The sequence below is a fragment of the Phoenix dactylifera genome, chromosome 13, assembly GCF_051530095.1.
Source record: "Phoenix dactylifera cultivar Ajwa chromosome 13, Ajwa_hap1_PhDact_Kaust_v1.1, whole genome shotgun sequence".
NCBI classification, from domain to species: domain Eukaryota; kingdom Viridiplantae; phylum Streptophyta; class Magnoliopsida; order Arecales; family Arecaceae; genus Phoenix; species Phoenix dactylifera.
Genome location: NC_143202.1, coordinates 25,405,965 through 25,425,276, shown reverse-complemented (window position 1 = coordinate 25,425,276; position 19,312 = coordinate 25,405,965). Strand labels below are relative to the sequence as shown.

General features: G+C 36.1%; 1 protein-coding gene across 1 annotated transcript; it reads right to left on the bottom strand.

Annotated features, from left to right (window-relative positions):
• Nucleotides 1–237: 237 nt before the first annotated feature.
• On the bottom strand, nucleotides 238–9,165 carry LOC103711039 (mitogen-activated protein kinase kinase kinase 3-like). The gene is made up of 11 exons (XM_008797010.6): nucleotides 8,590–9,165; nucleotides 7,280–7,759; nucleotides 6,861–6,948; nucleotides 6,625–6,687; nucleotides 5,754–5,914; nucleotides 5,575–5,650; nucleotides 3,011–3,070; nucleotides 2,823–2,930; nucleotides 2,463–2,696; nucleotides 990–1,105; nucleotides 238–910 (listed from the first exon to the last, which is right to left on the bottom strand). The coding sequence occupies exons 1-11, from the start codon at nucleotides 8,991–8,993 to the stop codon at nucleotides 655–657; spliced, it is 2,046 nt and encodes a 681-aa protein (XP_008795232.2). The 5' UTR covers nucleotides 8,994–9,165; the 3' UTR covers nucleotides 238–654.
• Between the last annotated feature and the right edge of the window lie 10,147 nt (nucleotides 9,166–19,312).

The window sequence follows — 19,312 nt, the reverse complement described above, 5'->3', positions numbered from 1 at the left end:
ATGGCGGGCGTCTGGACTCTGGAGGAGGCAGTGTTTCCCAGTAGCAGGGTTTTTCTGTTGTGCAATCATAGTTAGAGAACTTTGCAGCATTCCAGTAACATCACTGCTGCCGAACTGTGCTCTCAAAAAACGAAAATGCTGCTGAATGGGTGTTTTAAAGCCTCCATAATTTTACAACCATGATTGCTTTGCCATGGAAAATTTCTGCTCAATCTATCTACAGGAATAAATCACCAATTTACATTCCGCAACTCAATTATTGTTATTAAGCTCCTGATGATGAAACACTGATACTTCGGAGAGGGAATAAAAGAGCCCATGATGCCATAAATGAAACAAAAAAAGGCTATCAACTCTTTTACATCTAATGAAACAACCTTTGCTCTGTACAGAATGTGGGATGTGATCTTACAATTACATCGATCATGTTGAAGTAGTACATATTTTATGAACAGAACCAATAAAATCAGACCACCCCTGCAACATCCCAGCAAGATCAGTTACATGTGTAGCCATCTCATCAATACTCCTTTCAGACTCTTCAAATGCATTTGCATTTGGATGAACTTTCAATGTTTATCCTGATCTTCCACCAGCAGTAACCCTGACTGCAATGATTTTTTTTCACTATTAGTATTTGTCTACAAATTCCTCCTATAGTCTTCTTGGAGAGTCAAAAGGTGTGGAAGCTTTCGGCTGGGCAATGTCTGGCCAACGATCTGCAAAATTGTTGCTTGGTCTCATTGGATAGAGTGCCCGATTGATTGGACTACAGTTAATTGCTCCAGCAGAAAAAGCTGGACGAGGGGGAGAAGGCAAGCAACTTCTATTACTCTGTTTGAATTGCCGTAGTGGACTTGAACAGGGTGAAACGGGCAAAGACATATTCGTTCTTATGCTCATTGCATCACTGCAAAAGAACAGAATTTGTGCTAGTCCGATAAGAAGCAGGCATTTGATTTATCAATGAAGGATTCAGATGATGATACCTTGGGTTTCTATATCCTGAAGAAAATGCTGAGGGATATTCAGTTACATGTCTTATCCCATAATCTCTAACACGTAGAGGAGAAATACTTCTCTTGGAGGAAAATTTTGCGGTGATCTGCATGTGATTCACAAGTTAATGGTCGTAATGCTAAAAATCAATCGCTCCAATATAAATTAGCTATTCAGATCAGGTAGATCAGTCGCATAAATTAATTCCTTTGCAGTAGAATTTTCTACCTAGAAAATAAGTTGAATTAACAAATATCCATGTTTGGGCAAAAAATACTAGTGGAAGTCATATTTTTATTTCAATATCTTAGGGGCAAACTTCGATTCTTTTGAGTTTGAAGAGAGAGAGAGATAAACAGGGAGAAGGAAAATGGAAGTGACACCCTCAAATCTTTCTCCATTAAATTTATTTAACAAGTCATTAGCTAAAAGAACATATGCAAAACTAATCCCCCCTTAAATAGTTACATCTGTTAAAGCATAATATACCTTGTTGACCCTTTACCTATCTGCTTATGCTTTTGGAGTAAATTGGTTGGTTAACATGGTATCAGAGCTCTGGTTTGGTGGAGGTCATTAGTTGGAATCCCCTTCATGTCAATAGTTTATCTAATTATCAACAGTTATCAGTTGTTCTAATTCCCCTTTCCTTATCAACTTAGCCTTTTGTGGCCAATAGGTCAGTTAACAACATCTAAATATACAAAGCTATGCACCAATTCCTCTAATTCTTTCTCCATGAATTTACATTGACGGGGATACCAGATACATTTTACGAAAAAGACTCCTGCAAACAATTTTTGTGAGAAAAGTCACTATTTCACAAAAAGAATTATAAGATGGCACTTTGCAAAGAAACCTGATTACCTAACCAATTAACAGATGTCCCATTTGTTTTGGAATTTGGATCGAGTAGAGCATCACATTTCATGTCACTCTTCTAATGCAGCGCAATACCCCCTTCCAACTGAGCTTTGTCAATATTTTTTCCTCATCACCTTCCCCCCCCCCCCCCCCAAACACACACAGACACACTTTCAGAGACATGGCAAGTCAAACAACAAAGTGTCCCTCCAGCCCTCCATGAGAAGGGGGAAATATGTAAATATATTGATCCAGGAGCCTGTGGCATGCATAGTTATTGTGCTCTTATAATTATGTTAACGTTATATTTTTATGCAGCAGTTTGTCTATATTGAAGCAAATATATATACTGATTAAGATTCTTCCATGTATTGATTGTCGATACTTCTGAGTGTGGGATTGTAAATATTTTTTGCAAGAAGCGGAGAACTGATTAAGACTATAGAATCTATGATTTGACTGCTTGACAGAATGACAGTTCATAAACTGAGGAGAAAAAACATATAAATAGAACGTATGTAATTGGAGGCCGTGAAAAGAAATATTGTGTGACTCTATATTAATTCAAGACATGGGTTCATAGGTTTTGAAAACTATACCTTAGTATGACTTCCATCAGAAGAAGGCAACATGTCACTAATCATATTGAATTTTGCAGCTTTTATGGTTGGTTGATCTCGAACAAAAGGGTGATCCATCAGCTGAGCTGCTGTAGGACGAGCTGATGGGTCACGCTGCAAGCATAGCTTTAGAAAACATTTTGCATCCGAAGAAAGGTTCTCTGGGATTTCTGGTATATCTTTGCTATTTGCAATTTTAAATATTGCAGCTACCTGTGAAGTGCAACATAACTTTAACACACAGGAAAACAACTAATATAGCCCTAAAACCTCACGCATCCATATCAGATGAGATCATGTTGTCAAAAGGAAAAAGAGAGAAAATAATAAGTAGCTCACCCCTTCATACTGGCTCCAAGGAGGTTTTGAAGTTGCCATCTCAAGAATTGTACATCCAAGGCTCCATATATCCACTGAAAGGTTGTAGCCATTGCCATTCATGATAACCTGCAAAAGTTCAAGTGCTTGGTAATCCAGGCATGAAAAGGAAGAAACAGGTCAAGTAAATGTCATCTGAAATAACTAACCTCGGGAGCCATCCAGTAAGGGCTTCCTTTGAAAGAACGTATTGAAGTGTAAGATGAAATCTGTTTCAAGAAAAATGAGCATAACAGAATCAGAAACCAACTCTTATATATATAATTTTCAAGATATCACACATACATTACATAAGAGGAGAATGAGGATTATTTGTACAGACATCAGACAAGAGCTTAGATGATGATTGGACTTCAAGCTCTAAGTTAATATTTGTTCATCCTGGTAAATATTATATTTTTAAACTCTAATTTTGCGTAACCTTTTCAAATATAGGCTTATATAGATGGCCTCTATTTAGTGCAAAAACATTCAACAGGCATTAATTACTTCCTTGGATCTGCCTATCTAAATGTTTTAATTTTGAATAAGCATGAATCATGGCTTTTTGCTAGAAGGAGGACCTAATAACATAAAGTCACACATCAAGGTTGTTGTCAAAAGGTTTTATTTTTTCCTCCTTCAAATTTCAGATTTAGTCTAGAAATAACTGTATTTGCAAATGCACTGCAATCTTTGGCAACACAGACAGCTATCAGGACTTGCTTACTTTATTGCCACAAAGCGAGTTAGCTTTCCACTTCATAATGTCCACTGCAGTCTTTTGGGCATTAATGTAATTATAAAGAAAGTTACAAGGCACTTGAGCCGTAAAAGTGGACCTTACTGCTTTGCTTTTCTCTCATCCTTCTTTCTCCTACTCTGTGGTATCATATTATACCATCACCAAAAATTCATCTCAAATTCAATGTGTCTTCTTGTCATTCAGACCTTTTCCTTTGTTTCCTTCCTTTGTGTAACCTACTTCTATTTGCATCAGCAATTCCTCCAGTGAGCACTTGCTCTGACAAATCTGTCACCAGGTCAAAGCTACAGGTAACAACAGATCATGAAGACGAGATCAGGTTGCCCAAGTTCTTCCTATCAGTGGCAAGAAAATTGAGTCACGAATATCAAAGTTCATATTAAGGAAGAAACTGAAGCCCTTAGGAAATTCAAGAAAGTTTCTGAGATAGCTGGAATGTTGGGCCTCTTTTGCATCACTCAGAATTGCCTTTTCACCTGCCTGTCCTAGACTTTCTTTCAGATCATCTGATGTAACTTCCTCCAGTCTGCTAAGTTCTAACAGATGAACTGAAGACCAACATATCAGCTGCTAGAAAACATAATTTCCATAAGGCCAACTTTCACACCTTATCCATGCTTGTATGCTTCTGCAAATGTGCCTCTTAATAAGAAGAAATATAACTGCAATAATGGCTGGTCTCCAACACACCTAAAAATATATCAAATAAGACAATGACTATTCAATTCTACTCTTGCCATATCTTGGCCATTGATGCAATGAAATATCTTAGTATAATTCTATCCTTCTCATCCAATCCTTCTTCACATGTAGTCACTCTCTTTTGACATCATTTTGTCCCATCCAGGCAGTCAGTCACCACTATCTTTTATTACTGTGCATCTTATCAGTTGAGTAAGCAGCAGGGTTCAATGAGCCTCAGCACACAAGTCATTTTCCATAATTCAACTAACACCCTAATCTTCAAAGAGCCAGAACCAAACAAATCACCATTATGGCATTTAAATGCCTCTTAAAAATGCTACTATGATCAATATGCAACAGAAGGGAGCACAAAATCTCTGAAACCATATCAGTATATACTTAAGATATCCTTCCTCCAAAGAATGCAAACCTTTCGCAGGACATCTCTAGATCCAATTTGCCAAGAAACCCTAACAACTGGCTTTTACATGTCCTACCTAAATTAACAACTTCCTTCGCGATAACACTAGTCTAGCAATTTCAATTTTGTACTGAACTGGTTAATGGGGCCTCTCATCTTTACAATAAAAGGATTAATTACTTGACAAATAAAAGGATTCCCATCAGTCTTATTGTATTCAAAAAGCTTAATTACTTGACAAATAAAACTTTAAATCAAGTATGCCTGCCAGCAAAACAAAGACCATAGACATTACATTTGGATACCAGAAAACCACTTGGGAATTACTTTTCGAGGGGAGAAAAAGAAGCTCATCCACCACCAACTTTATTTTCAAACACATCAGAATTTGATTCCTGGTTCTCATTTCTGTCCTGTCAAATTCATTTTGACCACATTGTGATCATGAATATCCACAACTGCAATAGTACTCTTAGAAAACTTTATCCTACAAAAGAAACTGTATTATGAATAAATTTAAGCTACAGATGCTGACATTGTCCTCCACATAAACAATTAGGTGTTCTCAGCAACTCAAGTGGCTTTTTCAGCCAACCTGCTTGCCTCTGAATCAGAGAAGCTACATATATTATAAGTTTTCTCACAAGTGAGAAGGATTCCCATGGCAATGACAAGCTAGGGTACGAAAAAGTTTGTTTGATGCTTCCATGAACAAAAGGCCAAGGAACACTGCTTCATGATGCATTTGATGACCTGAATGTTCCAGTTATAAATTACTTCAACAGTTCAACTATCAGAAATATATTTCAAGTTTATCCAAATTTACTAGCAAATTGTAACTTTCATAAGTCAAGGGAGCTTACATGTTTGGCCATGCCAAAATCAGCAAGCTTGATTTCACCATTAGAGCCTACAAGTATGTTCGCCCCTTTAATATCCCTGCCAGGTAAACAGTCAACCTTCAGTCATCGCCGCACTAACCAACTACGAAAATATATCCTTTGCAAGTGTATATAACTAAAAATGTTTGGCAGCCAAGTACCTATGCACAGTATTCCTCCCATGTAAGTAGGCAAGCCCGAAAAGAATCTGTCCAGTATAACTACGAATTACAGGTTCTCTGAAAGGACCGTACTCCTGAAGTAACTTATGTATAGAACCACCAGATACATACTCAAGATAAACTGAAAGTGCGTCTTCAGCCTGTATTAAGAAAAAATGAAAAAGAATATTATTTCAACTCAATCCAAGTCATTTTCACATGGTTTTTAATTTAAAGAAAGAAATTTCCTAAATAACTTCCGAAAAGAAGTTGAATTGCTAGAGAATGGAATCATTTATGCCAAAATATCTTGGTTTCATATTCCAGGTTTCCTTGATCCACTTTGGTGAATGTTCAATTATGCAAGATGGCACCCCTGCATTAAGCATATCAATTGTGGGAATGAAAGGGGGACCGCATTTGTGGACCTATTCATCCTTGCATTGATTGTGCTGCACCCTCAGTCCTACATTTATTGGACTTATTCATCCTTGCTTTGGTCTTTATTGATCCTGTTTTAAGACTAATTGACCTGACAATAGAAGTTAAGAGAGGCCATCCCCATTACTAAGATTGAAGAATTATGGCCCAATTAGTTTTCATGTGGGGTCTAGGTCATCAGTTTCTTTTTTCTCTTACCTCCTTTACAACCTCTTTTTCCATTATGATAGGCCCATTAGTGCACAATCCACCTTGATGGACTGCATTATCATTCCATTATCTCTCTACCCTTGTCATTGCATATTGTTTACTTTTTTTCCTAAAGTGCAGCATATAGAGTAGCACTGAAAAAGAGATAATATGAACAACCAAATACATATAAATCACCAGGTCATTGCTACAGAGAAATTACTGAACAGATTCAAATTACCAGTTCACTGCCGTAGTACTGCACAATATTTGGATGTGAGAGCTGACTAAGCAAAGTAATTTCCTGCATTCATGAGAATAAAAGTCAACTTAAATCCTATGATTTGATTTGGTCATGCAAATCATAATTTCATATTAACCTATGACAGTAAAGAATCTAAAGTAATACAGAAATGGGAATATATATGTGTGTATCTGTGTGTGTTCCCTGATAAATTGATTAAGATTAGAAAATACCTGGTTTAGTTGCCTGAGGCACTCTTTTGAATTTGAGTCATCAGAAATAACTGTGACCTCCTTAATTGCACACATCTGCCCACTCTCACTGCAGAATACGCACCACAAATATCAGCTCTATAGAAATTTTATAATTTGAGACAAAAGTTTAGATCTCAAATGCACATGTTGAACATGAATGAAGAGATATTTTATAATTTCAGCGTAATAAAACAATTAACATATCTAGAATGTAATGGTTTGAAGAATTTTGCCTCCCAAAAAATAAAAATAAAGAAATTTTACAAAGGCTTTTAAGTTCATTTTCAAAAGATTTCTTTAGTATAATTTAATGCATCCAAGAATTTTTTCTTAAGCTTTCAAAAACATTCATAGCACAAAATGTTGCATCTCTTTAGAGGAGAAAAGAGACCAGGTACCTGTTAAATCCGAGATAGACATGGCCAAATGTTCCCCTTCCCAATAACTTTCCCTTCTTCCAGTGTGACTGAAGAGAATGTGTAGAGGAAGATCTGGGAGAACTTGGAGGAAGAGGTAATGGATGAGGTGGGCTTCTCAGGTCATCCTGCTTTTGAGTTGGTGATCCTGGGCATAAACTGAACGCTCTGGGATGTCGCGGGGATGTAGGGCATCTTGGACCAGGGGGAGAACTAAGCGTTCTTGTATGGAAGACAGTCTCAATGGGAGTCTGGAAATGAATATAAGCATTTCCATTGGAAGAACCATCAAAACCATGTCTTTGAAACTCTTTTCCCGGAGAAACAGGGAGCTCGGTGCATCTAGGATGCTCCAAAACTGGACTGCATGAGAAGAGATGTCTGTCATGGGTCCCATGATGATGCCTCTGTGAATCAGTTGTTGTATTTCTGCCCCTTGGCATGTTGATCGGGTCCGAATATCTAATCATTCCAGCATAGAGATAAAATAATTAATATAAATCAAACAAACCTGCATTTGAAATGAAATGATGAAATGTTTTAGACTTTCACAAAGCATGCCCAAAGTACAAAAAAAAAATTACACAGACTTGAACAATTTCAAGAGGCAATAAGCCTAAGAATCTCAGTATCATAAACTATCGAACAAGTTATGGTGCCTAACTACCTGACAAACGTTCCCATCATACCAGACATCCAGATTGGTCTGAAAACCATAGTGACCAGACTCAGAAACATTCCACCGAACAAGCCAAATCCTAAAGTACTGATACATAAACAAACAAGAGAACGAAATAAAGAGTTCGAATGCGGAAATAATGAGCCCCATCCCCTTAATTTCATTTAGCTCTATGAACTATCAGAAAATAGAGAAACAAAAGAAAAAACTTACATCAGACCATTAGATCATATGACAAGTTCATCAACAATTTCAAGATAATATATTTCCATCAATAGCGACAAACACTAGGATAAAACCCGTGCATCACAAACTTCAGCCCTGATCAATAATCCTTGGCAAAAGAATGTGAAAATTTGGATCTCATTAGAAACCCTGAGAGTAAAAAAACAGCACTCCCCGAGCACACAATTCCGGTAAAGCAACCAAACACCCGATGAAAACCCAATCTTTTAAAGACAGATAGGTCTCACAACGGAATCAAGCACCAATTTCTGATGCCGAAGCAGAAATGAATACAGGCTCGATCTAATCGCGACAAATCCATGAAGCAAACATCAAGAAAGACCCAAATAACAACAAAAACTCAATCCAAGAGACGAAACCCCGATACCTATAGAACCCCAGATCCGGGGTCTCCTCCGAAGACCCCGAGGAGCTGGAACTGGACGCCGACGCCGACGCCGACGCCACCCCAGGGTCGTGGGGCGACGTCGGCAGCGGCGACGAGATGGACGACGGGCGGGGGAGAGGATGCCCAAGGACAAACCCTGCCCCCGGCCCACGACCACGGGCACAACCGACGGGCGACAGATCTCTGCTCTTCCTGGCGAGAAGAACCTCATCAAAACTGTTAGCTTTCTCCTTCTTGTTGCTTCCCCTTTGAACCCGCTCCCCTTCCTCCACCACTACCACCTCCGCTGCCGCCGCCGCCGCCGCCTCTGCGTCCTTTTTCCTTGGACTCGAAGTAGACCTCGATTTCCATTTCGATTTCGACTTTCTCCACCACGGCAGCATCTTCGCAAGAAATCTCGGCACAAACGAAGGAGAATTCGAGAGAGCACGAATCGAGAGGAAGTGTCTGAGAGGAGAAAAGGAGATATTTTTAGGTTAGCGAGAAGCTGCGGGTTTGGAGGGGGAGGCGACGGGTTTTGAGCTACAGTGGATCACAGCTCAGCAGCCTGCCGGCGGAGTGGGGTTGGGGTTAGTTTGTAAATAAGGAGAAAACCGATAGTGACACGTGAGACGGGATAGAATCTTCCTCGATATACACCCCCGTATCGATGATTTATCCAAGACGGAATAAGATATCCCCCATGTCCAATTTTCTGTGCTTGCTTAATGATAATATATACACACCATGGCCATATAACCCAAGCATGCCCATGTCACATAGAAATCATTCTCTAAAGATAGAGAAAGTAAGTTATTATTATTATTATTATAATTCTTTTATCTTATGCTAGTACAATTATTAGATTCATTGTAAGAGCCATGTTCATCTCGAATTAGTAAGAGGTACTGTCATCCGAACTAGAGTTCGCTGGTGTTGATTTTGGTTGGAATCGGCAGTATTATTCTCGACATCTTCTTCTTTTTTTTATGTAATTTCATTATATTTTATAAGTTTGTTAACGCATTTAAGTGTTCCTAGCTTTGATGAATGTTCAGTATGGGTTGGATATTTTCCTGATGTCTGAATTGTGATTTCTATACGGCATGGGATCTGTTGTTCGTGTTGCTCTTAGGCAACATCAAGACTATCTTCTAGATGTCCATTGCCGTCTTCCATGTCTATTTTGATATGACGCCAGGTGAAGCGTCACCTTTTTTTATTGTAGGAGGAGGTGTGGTGACTCTGTGCAAATGATAGCGATGCCAAATGCAATAGCTGCATTAAAGCTTCTATGGTCATTTTCATATGGAAAAGTCGGTATTGTCCACATAACAGATTTTTATAGGTGTACTGATCTGATTTTGTTGGCCGTATTCATACCTGCGGTGTATGAGCCGCATTCACACCTGCAATGTATAAGTCACCATTGCACTTAAAATAAAAAAAATACAGTGATCACCTTTTAAGAAGATGGATGCATTCTTCTTTTTCAATGTGGGAGGTGGATTCATAAGGTTGAGGTGGATTGATATTAGAATTTAAAATTTACATACATACATACATACATACATATATATGTTATATTAAATTTTTTAACCTCATAGCATGGTAATGCTTTATCTTTTGTTATTCGTGTTCCATAGTAAAACCAAATAATTAATTTAATTTGAAGTTCGATAGATAATGTCCAAAATTTTAATTTAATTAGAATCTTTTGAATTTTGTTGCTTGTGCAGTGTACAAGAAATTGCAAAACAAAAAATGCGTCAGTTGGGAAAACAATTTGGTATCTGATTTATAATTGCTTCGACATTTACTTTTCTGATACGAGCTTAGATCTTGGCTAAAGTCTAGCTAAGCTCTTAAGATTTGTGTGGAAGGCAACTCAAAATATTCCGAACCAATTATCAATCAAGTTTGTGAAGATAATTTTTCTTATCTTGTAATGCTACCTATACTCAATTCCTCAATTGATTCTGTGGCCGTGATTTTGGGTGCAAGTGTACGCAAATCAAGTGCCAAATTTGGGTTAGAGTGACTCATGCCTGTTATAGATTCTAGATGCACGTAAATAGGCATGTTTGCATGGAGCATGCATGGTTTCACGTATGATGAAGCCATATATATGTATATATATATCACTTTGATGACTTTTCACTACATTCCAAAAGCCATTTTTTTCCAAAATGAGTCAAAGATATATGTGGAGCTTAAATTCTTCCTTCTTAAAAGTCTGTGCTTAACATCAAATTAGTTGCACCAACTCCCGTGATTGAACAATCTCATTGGTTTTATTTTCTCATGTATGGAGAGAGGGCGATGTGAGGATCCATGTGGGCGTGCGTTTAGTCCCACATCGGTTTTTCGTTAGGTAGATCTTGGGTACTTATATATATTCAAGAAATCCAAATAACACCTTCCGACTAGCCATTTTAAGTAAGGTTCTGAGTTGTTACAAATGGTATCAGAGTAGACCTGGGCCATAACCTATGTAGACTAGGGGACACTGCAGCACGGATCTATTGGAGCTAACCACAAATCGATTATAGTATTTGTGATTAGATTTGAATCCTTAGCCTGACGAGGATATCAGGACTTGAACGGAGAAGTATGTGAGGACTCGTGCGGGCGTGTGTTTAGTCCCACATCGATTTTTCACTGGGTAGAACTTGGGTACTTATACAGGATCAAGAAACCCAAATAATACCTTCCGGCTAGCTATTTAAATAAGGTCGCTATTAGCAAGCAAAATAATTAGTTAAGGAAACCGAGAGGATAAAGAACTAAACCTGCCTCTAGAATTTTCGTTGAACTTAATTGTAAGAGCTCTCGTTAAGGTTTGCTTAACATTATCCGATCTAGGCTAATAAATTAAGGGCCACGCTTTTTTGATTTCTTAGCAGAGCCATTCCAATATTTTCGTGGTGAGAGGTGGTTGTCTCGTGCGTGGTCCTATAAGCACAATGTGGCTGCTTTTCTTTCTTTCGATTTTTGCTCATAAATAGTGTCATCCAACGAGTACATGTCTTAATGACATCACCAGGCCCATAGTGACGTTAGCTAGATCTTCTTTCTGAAAAAAATTATATCCTGCACCAGATGTACCAATATAACAGCTATAATATGTAGCCTTTTTTACCACCTCAGTGTAAGGCTAAATAAAAAAAAAAAAAGAGTGGATTTGGCTAAGCCTCTGCCCCTTCTTATGAAAGAATAGAATCCTAACCAAGCGCTCGAGGGAATGAAACATAGAAATAGAGTGCATGGATAGCTTCTAGAGTTGTTGTGACGGTTTGGAGCACTCCGATTCCGAATTGAAGAAGAAAAATATTATTTAGCTCTTTAATCTACCTTGAGAAAACTTTACATTTTTTTGGTATAAAAAAAAACTCATCGTTTCATGCACATGTCCAGTGTGTTAGGCATTGCTCTTTATGAATCATTCTAATTATTCATAAGTGGATTAATAATTTCGAACTGTTTTGATCTCAAAATAGGCTAAGATGCAATCAATAATTGTGTCTATCGTTTGGATATTGCCTACTGATATAAATTGTTGTGCATCAGACGTAGAGTGTCACCTAAGAGTGGCAATCAGATAGGATCGAATCAAGTACTAATCAAATCAGATGTAGAAAGTTTATTAAATAGGTCAAAATTTCATATCTAAATCCGACCTATTTATTAAACGGATAATCTGATCCGACTCGTATAACTTATTTATTAAATAGATCAAAATAGGCTTAAACAAGTGAAGCAGATCGAATTAAATAGATTTGAAACAGCACGTTTTAAACAGGTCAGATGAATTGAATTATGTCCAAACTTAATTATTAAATAGATAAAAACAGATTAAACGAAATTAAGTCTAAACTTAAATCTAATTTATATAATAAATACGTCTACAAAGGGTTGACCTAATTATATCCAAATCCATCGATGTCAAATCCAAAAAATTTTAAAGCCCCAGTGTCGCCTTTCATATGGAGGTAGTAGATTCGTTCCCTTATCTTTAAGAAGATTTGTATCCCAGTATTTCCATGGGCCATGCTCCGTACCAACAACCTTTTAAATGAGATAAAATAATATCTAATCCATTATGGAGGCGGCTAGCGAGGTGACGTTTAGCTATAAACTATGGTTGGACCTGCAGCTAGAGTATTAGCATCAATTATATTTGAAAGGCCAATGGGCACTTGACTAGTTTGCTGATTCTTGGTGCTTGGGGTGGCAGCTTGGAATTGACTCACTCTAAATTTAAGCTTAAATCGGATCATATGTCAAGAGGTCCAGGTATATTGCCCATTGGATCATTATTCATTATAGTATGGTCATTGGCTTGATAAACTGACAAAATATTTGGAGACACCAATTTGCAATACATCTAGTTCAGTGTAGTCACAATCTTGATCAGCTTGTCTAGATTCCTAAATGACTTGACATCCAATAGTTAAACAAATTTAATATTACACTGACATTTTTTAAAAAAATAAAAAATAGCCAAAATAATTGAATATAAATATATATAAAGGATTGGGATGATTGAATTCAAGTTATAACTAATGTTTTTACAAGTTGGGAGATTTGGAGGCAGCAAGATGTTTTTTTTTTTTTTGAGAGAGAGAGAGAGAGAGAAATATGGAACAAACTATAGTTGTTTCTTTGAGATAATACCACTTGCCTAGCCTAGTGCCAAGCTAATACAAGGCAATCAGGTTCGACGATAAAAGGGTTGGATTTGATTACATGAATGGATTGATGGTAGCTGAAAATTTTGCATGTCAACATTTCTCTTCTTTCGTCTCTTTTTTGTTTTGCGAAGTCAAAAAGGGCACTTGCAGAGATCATAGAGTATCATGTGGATGAGAACCTTTATCTTAAATAATGGTACGCTTAAATCCATAAGGTCTTATAATTACTATACTTGAGTCTCAATCACTATCACTTATTAGATAGATTTCGCTTTCTTTAGATGAGGGTAGTTAGAAGGGCTCTTTAAATTTGAAGGATTTGGGAGCTACCTTAATTGTTTTTAATCATTACTCCAGGTTAGTTGATGACTTGCGGAAAGAACAAAGAAAATTAAGTATAAAGTAATGGCCACCTTGAGAGTTACATATTTAGCAAAGATTAGAGATCTCTGGTTGCTTCCATGCCATGCCATCTTCGAGAGCATTTATCAAATTGATTAGGCATTGTATCAATATCAATTTTTATCAGGAACAATGTCCCGTGGTTAATCATCATATCCATACTAACTAATGCAACTAATCAACAAATAATATACAATAAAATTCTATTACAACATAACACTGTCTTGAAGGGCATCTAATGCACACCAAAATGCTTAATTATGTTCCATTTTCTTGGCACTGGAGATCAGTTTTATAATCCATTACTTCAAGTATCGGTGGCCTTCCTCAGATAAATTTGAGCATGAGTACCGTAGATTGAATGGGTACAGATTTCATGTGACATCAATGAATTAGCCCCTAAGAACATGTACTAAGGTAATAGGATCACAATTTGCATCGTGATTACACCAAGGTGCTAAAGTGATTGCTTTGGAGGACAATGAAATACCATAGAAATAGATCAAGGTAAAACAGTGAGAACCCGTACAGAACGTGTATTTAGTTCTATATTGGTTATACGCCGAGAAAATCTTAGGTATTTATACATGATTAAGGAATCTAAATAATACCTTTCAGCTAGCTATTTTGGGTGAGGTTCTGCGTTGTTACGAAACCATATAAGATTGCCAAGCATGCATGCCCCTATCAATGCATTCTATTTTTCTTCTTAGAGAACTTTCCTCACTTTTTCTTCTTGATAGCTGAATCTGATACAAGATGCAAGTCTGCAACAAAGTCGGACATCCATTGATTGCTTAATTTGAACCAAAGCCAAATATATGCTCCAAGAACCAGAGTCTCTTCAAATTGGCCTCCTTAGGCTAATCTTTTGTTTGTTGAGGACTACTTTGAAAGGTTCAAATCCGACGTGATTTGTCATCAATACTTTTGATAAAGGGAGCATTATATTATGAGGTACCAATCATTAAGATTCTAATAATATCTTCATAGGCTTTGTGCCCCTAGCAATCCAAATGGGGCCCTGCAAAAATAAAACCTTCATTACTTCCCAACAAAGCAATTGACACTATGTCCATGTCCAATGCCCAAGGATTATAGCACGATGCTTTGGAATTATGTAGTTGATCGCAATCAAAGATGCATTTCCCGGCACATTCGTCGGCCTAACAACAATGACCAAAGAGAACACGAGAGCGAACTTAAGATCTTGCTATCGTCTCATAATGTGATGATTGATTCTCCATCTAATCTCTACTCTTTATAGTTTGGTATAGGCCCTTGGTTTTAAAATTCCATCAACATGCTTAGATTTAGTCAGCGAAGATTCCTTTGAGTTTAGTGAGGATAAGGTTAGGGGTAAAATATATAATCACATTGTGGACATATAAAAAGGTATAATAATCGGTAACACGTGCATGGAATGATCGCTCGCGACTTAGCCTTTTGTTCCCATACAATTTATCCATCAAGATGTTGTGATTACTGATGGCGTCCTCTGTTGCGGATCATTCGGGCAGAACATTACGGATAGACCATGCCGCTCTATCTTTTTTTATTTTCGGTATTGCTCATTTTCTGATGTGATTGGCTGTAGTCAAAATAGGTGAATCCAAATCATCTGGTTACAGTGAGAGAAAAAAATGCCGTGATTTGGAGGGATGCTTCATGAGCTTCATAGAATGGTGTTTGTCGTCACGTACATCAACTTAGGTGATGGGTTAAGTCCAAATTCCAGAATGAATTGGTTCATGGTCCAACCCAAATGCCAGTCAAATTGCGAAGTTGCGAAGGAATGGGGCAGCTCCAACGCACAACTAGGGGTTTGACGCGTGGCTCACACTGCATTGGATGATGCGAAGAAAAGAAAAAAAAAAGAAAATCACATCGTGTCAAATCTGTACAGCTTGACTAGTTCCATTGAGGAAAATTGGTGGTCGTTTGGAACATGTGACATTTGGTACTTTTTGGTGTTTGGAAAAATTTTTATTTTACTAAAATATGTTTTTTGAGATGGTAATTTTGGAAAATATGATATTTAAAAAAATAATTTTATACTTTTTAAAATGTTTTATATTTGGTTGAGCAACTATTTTTCTAGAAATGTTGTATAAAATATCTATTATACTCTTAATAAAGCGAAAGATCTCGTCCATAAATTTTGATGGCTTAAGAGTACTTATGAAAAAAAAAAGACATCAATTTTCAATTGATGGAAAAATAGCTTTTTCATGTCTCTTATAAATTTTTCTTTTCTATAAAATATAAAAATCTTATTTTCATTAAAATGTTATTTCTTTATTTCGCTTCTATGAAAACTCCAATTAAATAAAAGGTATTTATTTTATTTTTCTGTTGACCACTTTCTTATTTTTCCCCAAACCAAATGACTGAATGAGTTCTTGAATTGACCGTGAGCCAAATGCATGTCTTATGTTTGTTTGGCAAGAAAGAGATCGAGTACATTTTCTCAGAAGCCTACGTCATGCATCTGACACAGCATGTATAGAAATACTACTTTTTCATCTCGCTTCTTTAAAAACTTTAACCAAATAAAAAGAATTCTTTTATTTTTTCTGTTGATCATTTTCTTTTTTTCTAGCGAACCAAACGACTGAGCCAAATGCATGACTTGCGTTTGTTTGACAAGAAAGGGAGTACACCTTCTCATAAGCTTGTGTCATGCATCTGACGCAGAGTATATGAACTTTGAGACCAATTCACTCTGAAATTTTTGATTTAGTTGGTAAGGTTGCAAGCGAATCGAGTAGACTTGGGTATGACTTCAAGTGGCATCCGACCCATAATAGACGTTCATGACCGACATTTTAGACTTGGATCCCAAAACTCTTGGTCGAGTTCCATAGATTTGGACATGATCAGAAAACCGACCCCGGCTCGACATGGATCCATTAAATGATGGCTCGAACGTTGAAGGCAATTATGATCAGATATGAGTAAATCTAGACAGGAAATTGGCCTCACAACATGCATTCCTAGATCTAGTACAGAACTAGGATGTAATTGAGCCCTACCTTGCTGAAATTGGCTCATCAGCCCCGATCGGACTAAATGCAATCAAACCTGATCACATATGACTTAACCCAAATCGGTTCAATCATGCAAGATATGGGCCACCCTGACCTAAACTTTTGAAATCAGCCCCAACTACAGATAAATCTACGGTGCATACGTGGTTTTAAATAATGTTGTTATAACTATCGTAATAATAGTTATAATACTTTTTGCCACCTATGTTATAGCGTATCTTTATAACGTAAATGGTGACCATTATTTTTACCTGTATTTTCTTTTAAACGAATATTTTTTTTTCAAAATTTAATTTTTTTCTAAAAAATTTTCTCAAAAAATAATTGTACCATGTGATATTATTTTATTTAATAAAAAAAAGTAGATGGAAAGATAATGCCATTATTTTTCCATTAGTACACATTATAACATCACCATATCAGCCATTATTGTAGGAACTATTTTAATACTAAAATTTTAAAATGGCTATTATAATGCTTATAACATCTGGTAACAGTTATGTTGAAGGTCCATCATAATGGGATACCATGTTATTTGAAACCTTGAACATAACAATGGTTACAATGTAAATCCTTCATTGGTTGATGCTTTTACAGTATATCAGGAGTCTGCCTCTTAATATTTGAAGGCACCATCCAAGTCTGTATCCTATAATTCTGAGACCTTATCCACATTCCACAGGGACAGGCCATTGAGATAAAGATTGAAGACTTCGTACATAGGGAACTCATTGTGGGCCTTTTTTTTATTTTATTGCTTCCCTTGTCTTACTTCTTGTATGAAGAGCCTCATATGCAGGTCATTTTATATTCCATTGATGATAAAAAAAAATAAAAAGAAAAAAAGTAAGAAAGAAAGGAGATTAAGCTTGTTTGGTAGCGCTTTTGGTAGGCCAGAAAGCACTATCTGACCCTTTAAAAGTATTTTTGGATGAAATAAAGTTGTTTGGTAAAAAAATCGGAAAGTTGTTTTAGATTTGCTAAAAAGCTAAAGCAACTTTCTAGAAGAAGCTCCAAAATAGAACTTCTTCAGAAAAACACTTTTAGCATGTATTGGAAAGTTTTTTTAATTTTTAATTTTTTTAACCAAAATACCCATGATAAAATATTATAATTACAAAAATTAATTCCTATAAATATTATATTAATAAAATATTAATATATGATAATAATAATAATGATAATATTTTATATTTTTATTATTGTATTATACTATAAAAATAATATTATATTACACTATATCATAATACATTGATATGTTATGTTATATAATATTAAATTATATTATATTATTATATTATAGTATACAATATTATATTACTATATTATAATAATATTATATTACATTATAGTATTATTATACTATATCATATATTTATGTATTAATATATATTATATTTTAATTATGCTCTGTTGTATAACACTATGCAATATCCTTTATGGCATTTTTTCATACCAAAAGTAATTTTTCAGTTTGTTTACCAAATACATGTTAAAGTTTTACAGCATTTTAAAAATATAGTTACCAAACAACAGATAACTTATGTAAAAGCTTTACTTTCGAAAACTCTATTGCCAATAGCTCTGCCAAACGGCGCTAAATCCAAATCAAATATGCCCACTAAGTAAATGCACCATCTATTTAAGTTTTACAATAAGGCAAGTGTAAGTTATTGGGCATCCTGATTGCTTGGTCAATGGGAACAGGCTTGGTATGTGGTGGGCTGGATTTTGTCTGAAGAAGCGATGTGTCTGGTTCAGACCATGACCCAAGTTCCACTACTCTCTAGAATAAATACTACCAATGATTAGGGATTGTAGTCGGCCAAGTTTGTTCGGACATCTGACCTGTCCCAAATCCTAATAGGATCCATTTAGCAAAATTTTATAAGGTTTGGGAAGGGTTTGGGATTTAAAATTAATACTCATTAAGTTTTAGGATAAGCTTGTGATTTGACCCTCAGATATCCCTTACCCGATCCTAATTATGTATAATATATATGCTCTTTATAAAATATTATGAAAATATATATACAATAGAGGGGTGAAGAAATTATGGGCTTAATGTTGGTATTACGGATTATGGATATTTGTTAAAGTTTGAATTGTCCAATTTTATTTGATGTTAGTTATATCCAGATCATTATGTGAATATCTTTGCTTATGTTCTTGCATCTTTTTGTTTATTTTTTTTTAGTTCTGGGTTGGATACCCAATTCGACCCGAATTAGTCCAATCCATATAAAAATTAATCGAATGGGTTTGGATACCTGAAGGATTTATCATTTTCTTGATGGGGCAATTTTGAAATTTTTTTGAGCAAATTTTTAATCGAATCTAGGACAGATTTAAGTAGTAGGATTTTAAATGAATTCAGAAATGAGTAGAGCAAATTTTGTAGATAACTTACGTATTGCCATGCCTACCAATGATGAAAAATTGGTGGCCCATGGCTTTTCAAAAGTTAGAGAGAGAGAGAGAGAGAGAGAGAGAGAGAGATTGGTGGTCCATATATCTAAAAATTCTATCCACATAACATATGAGATCCCAAGCACCTTACATTCCTCTGGATATCCA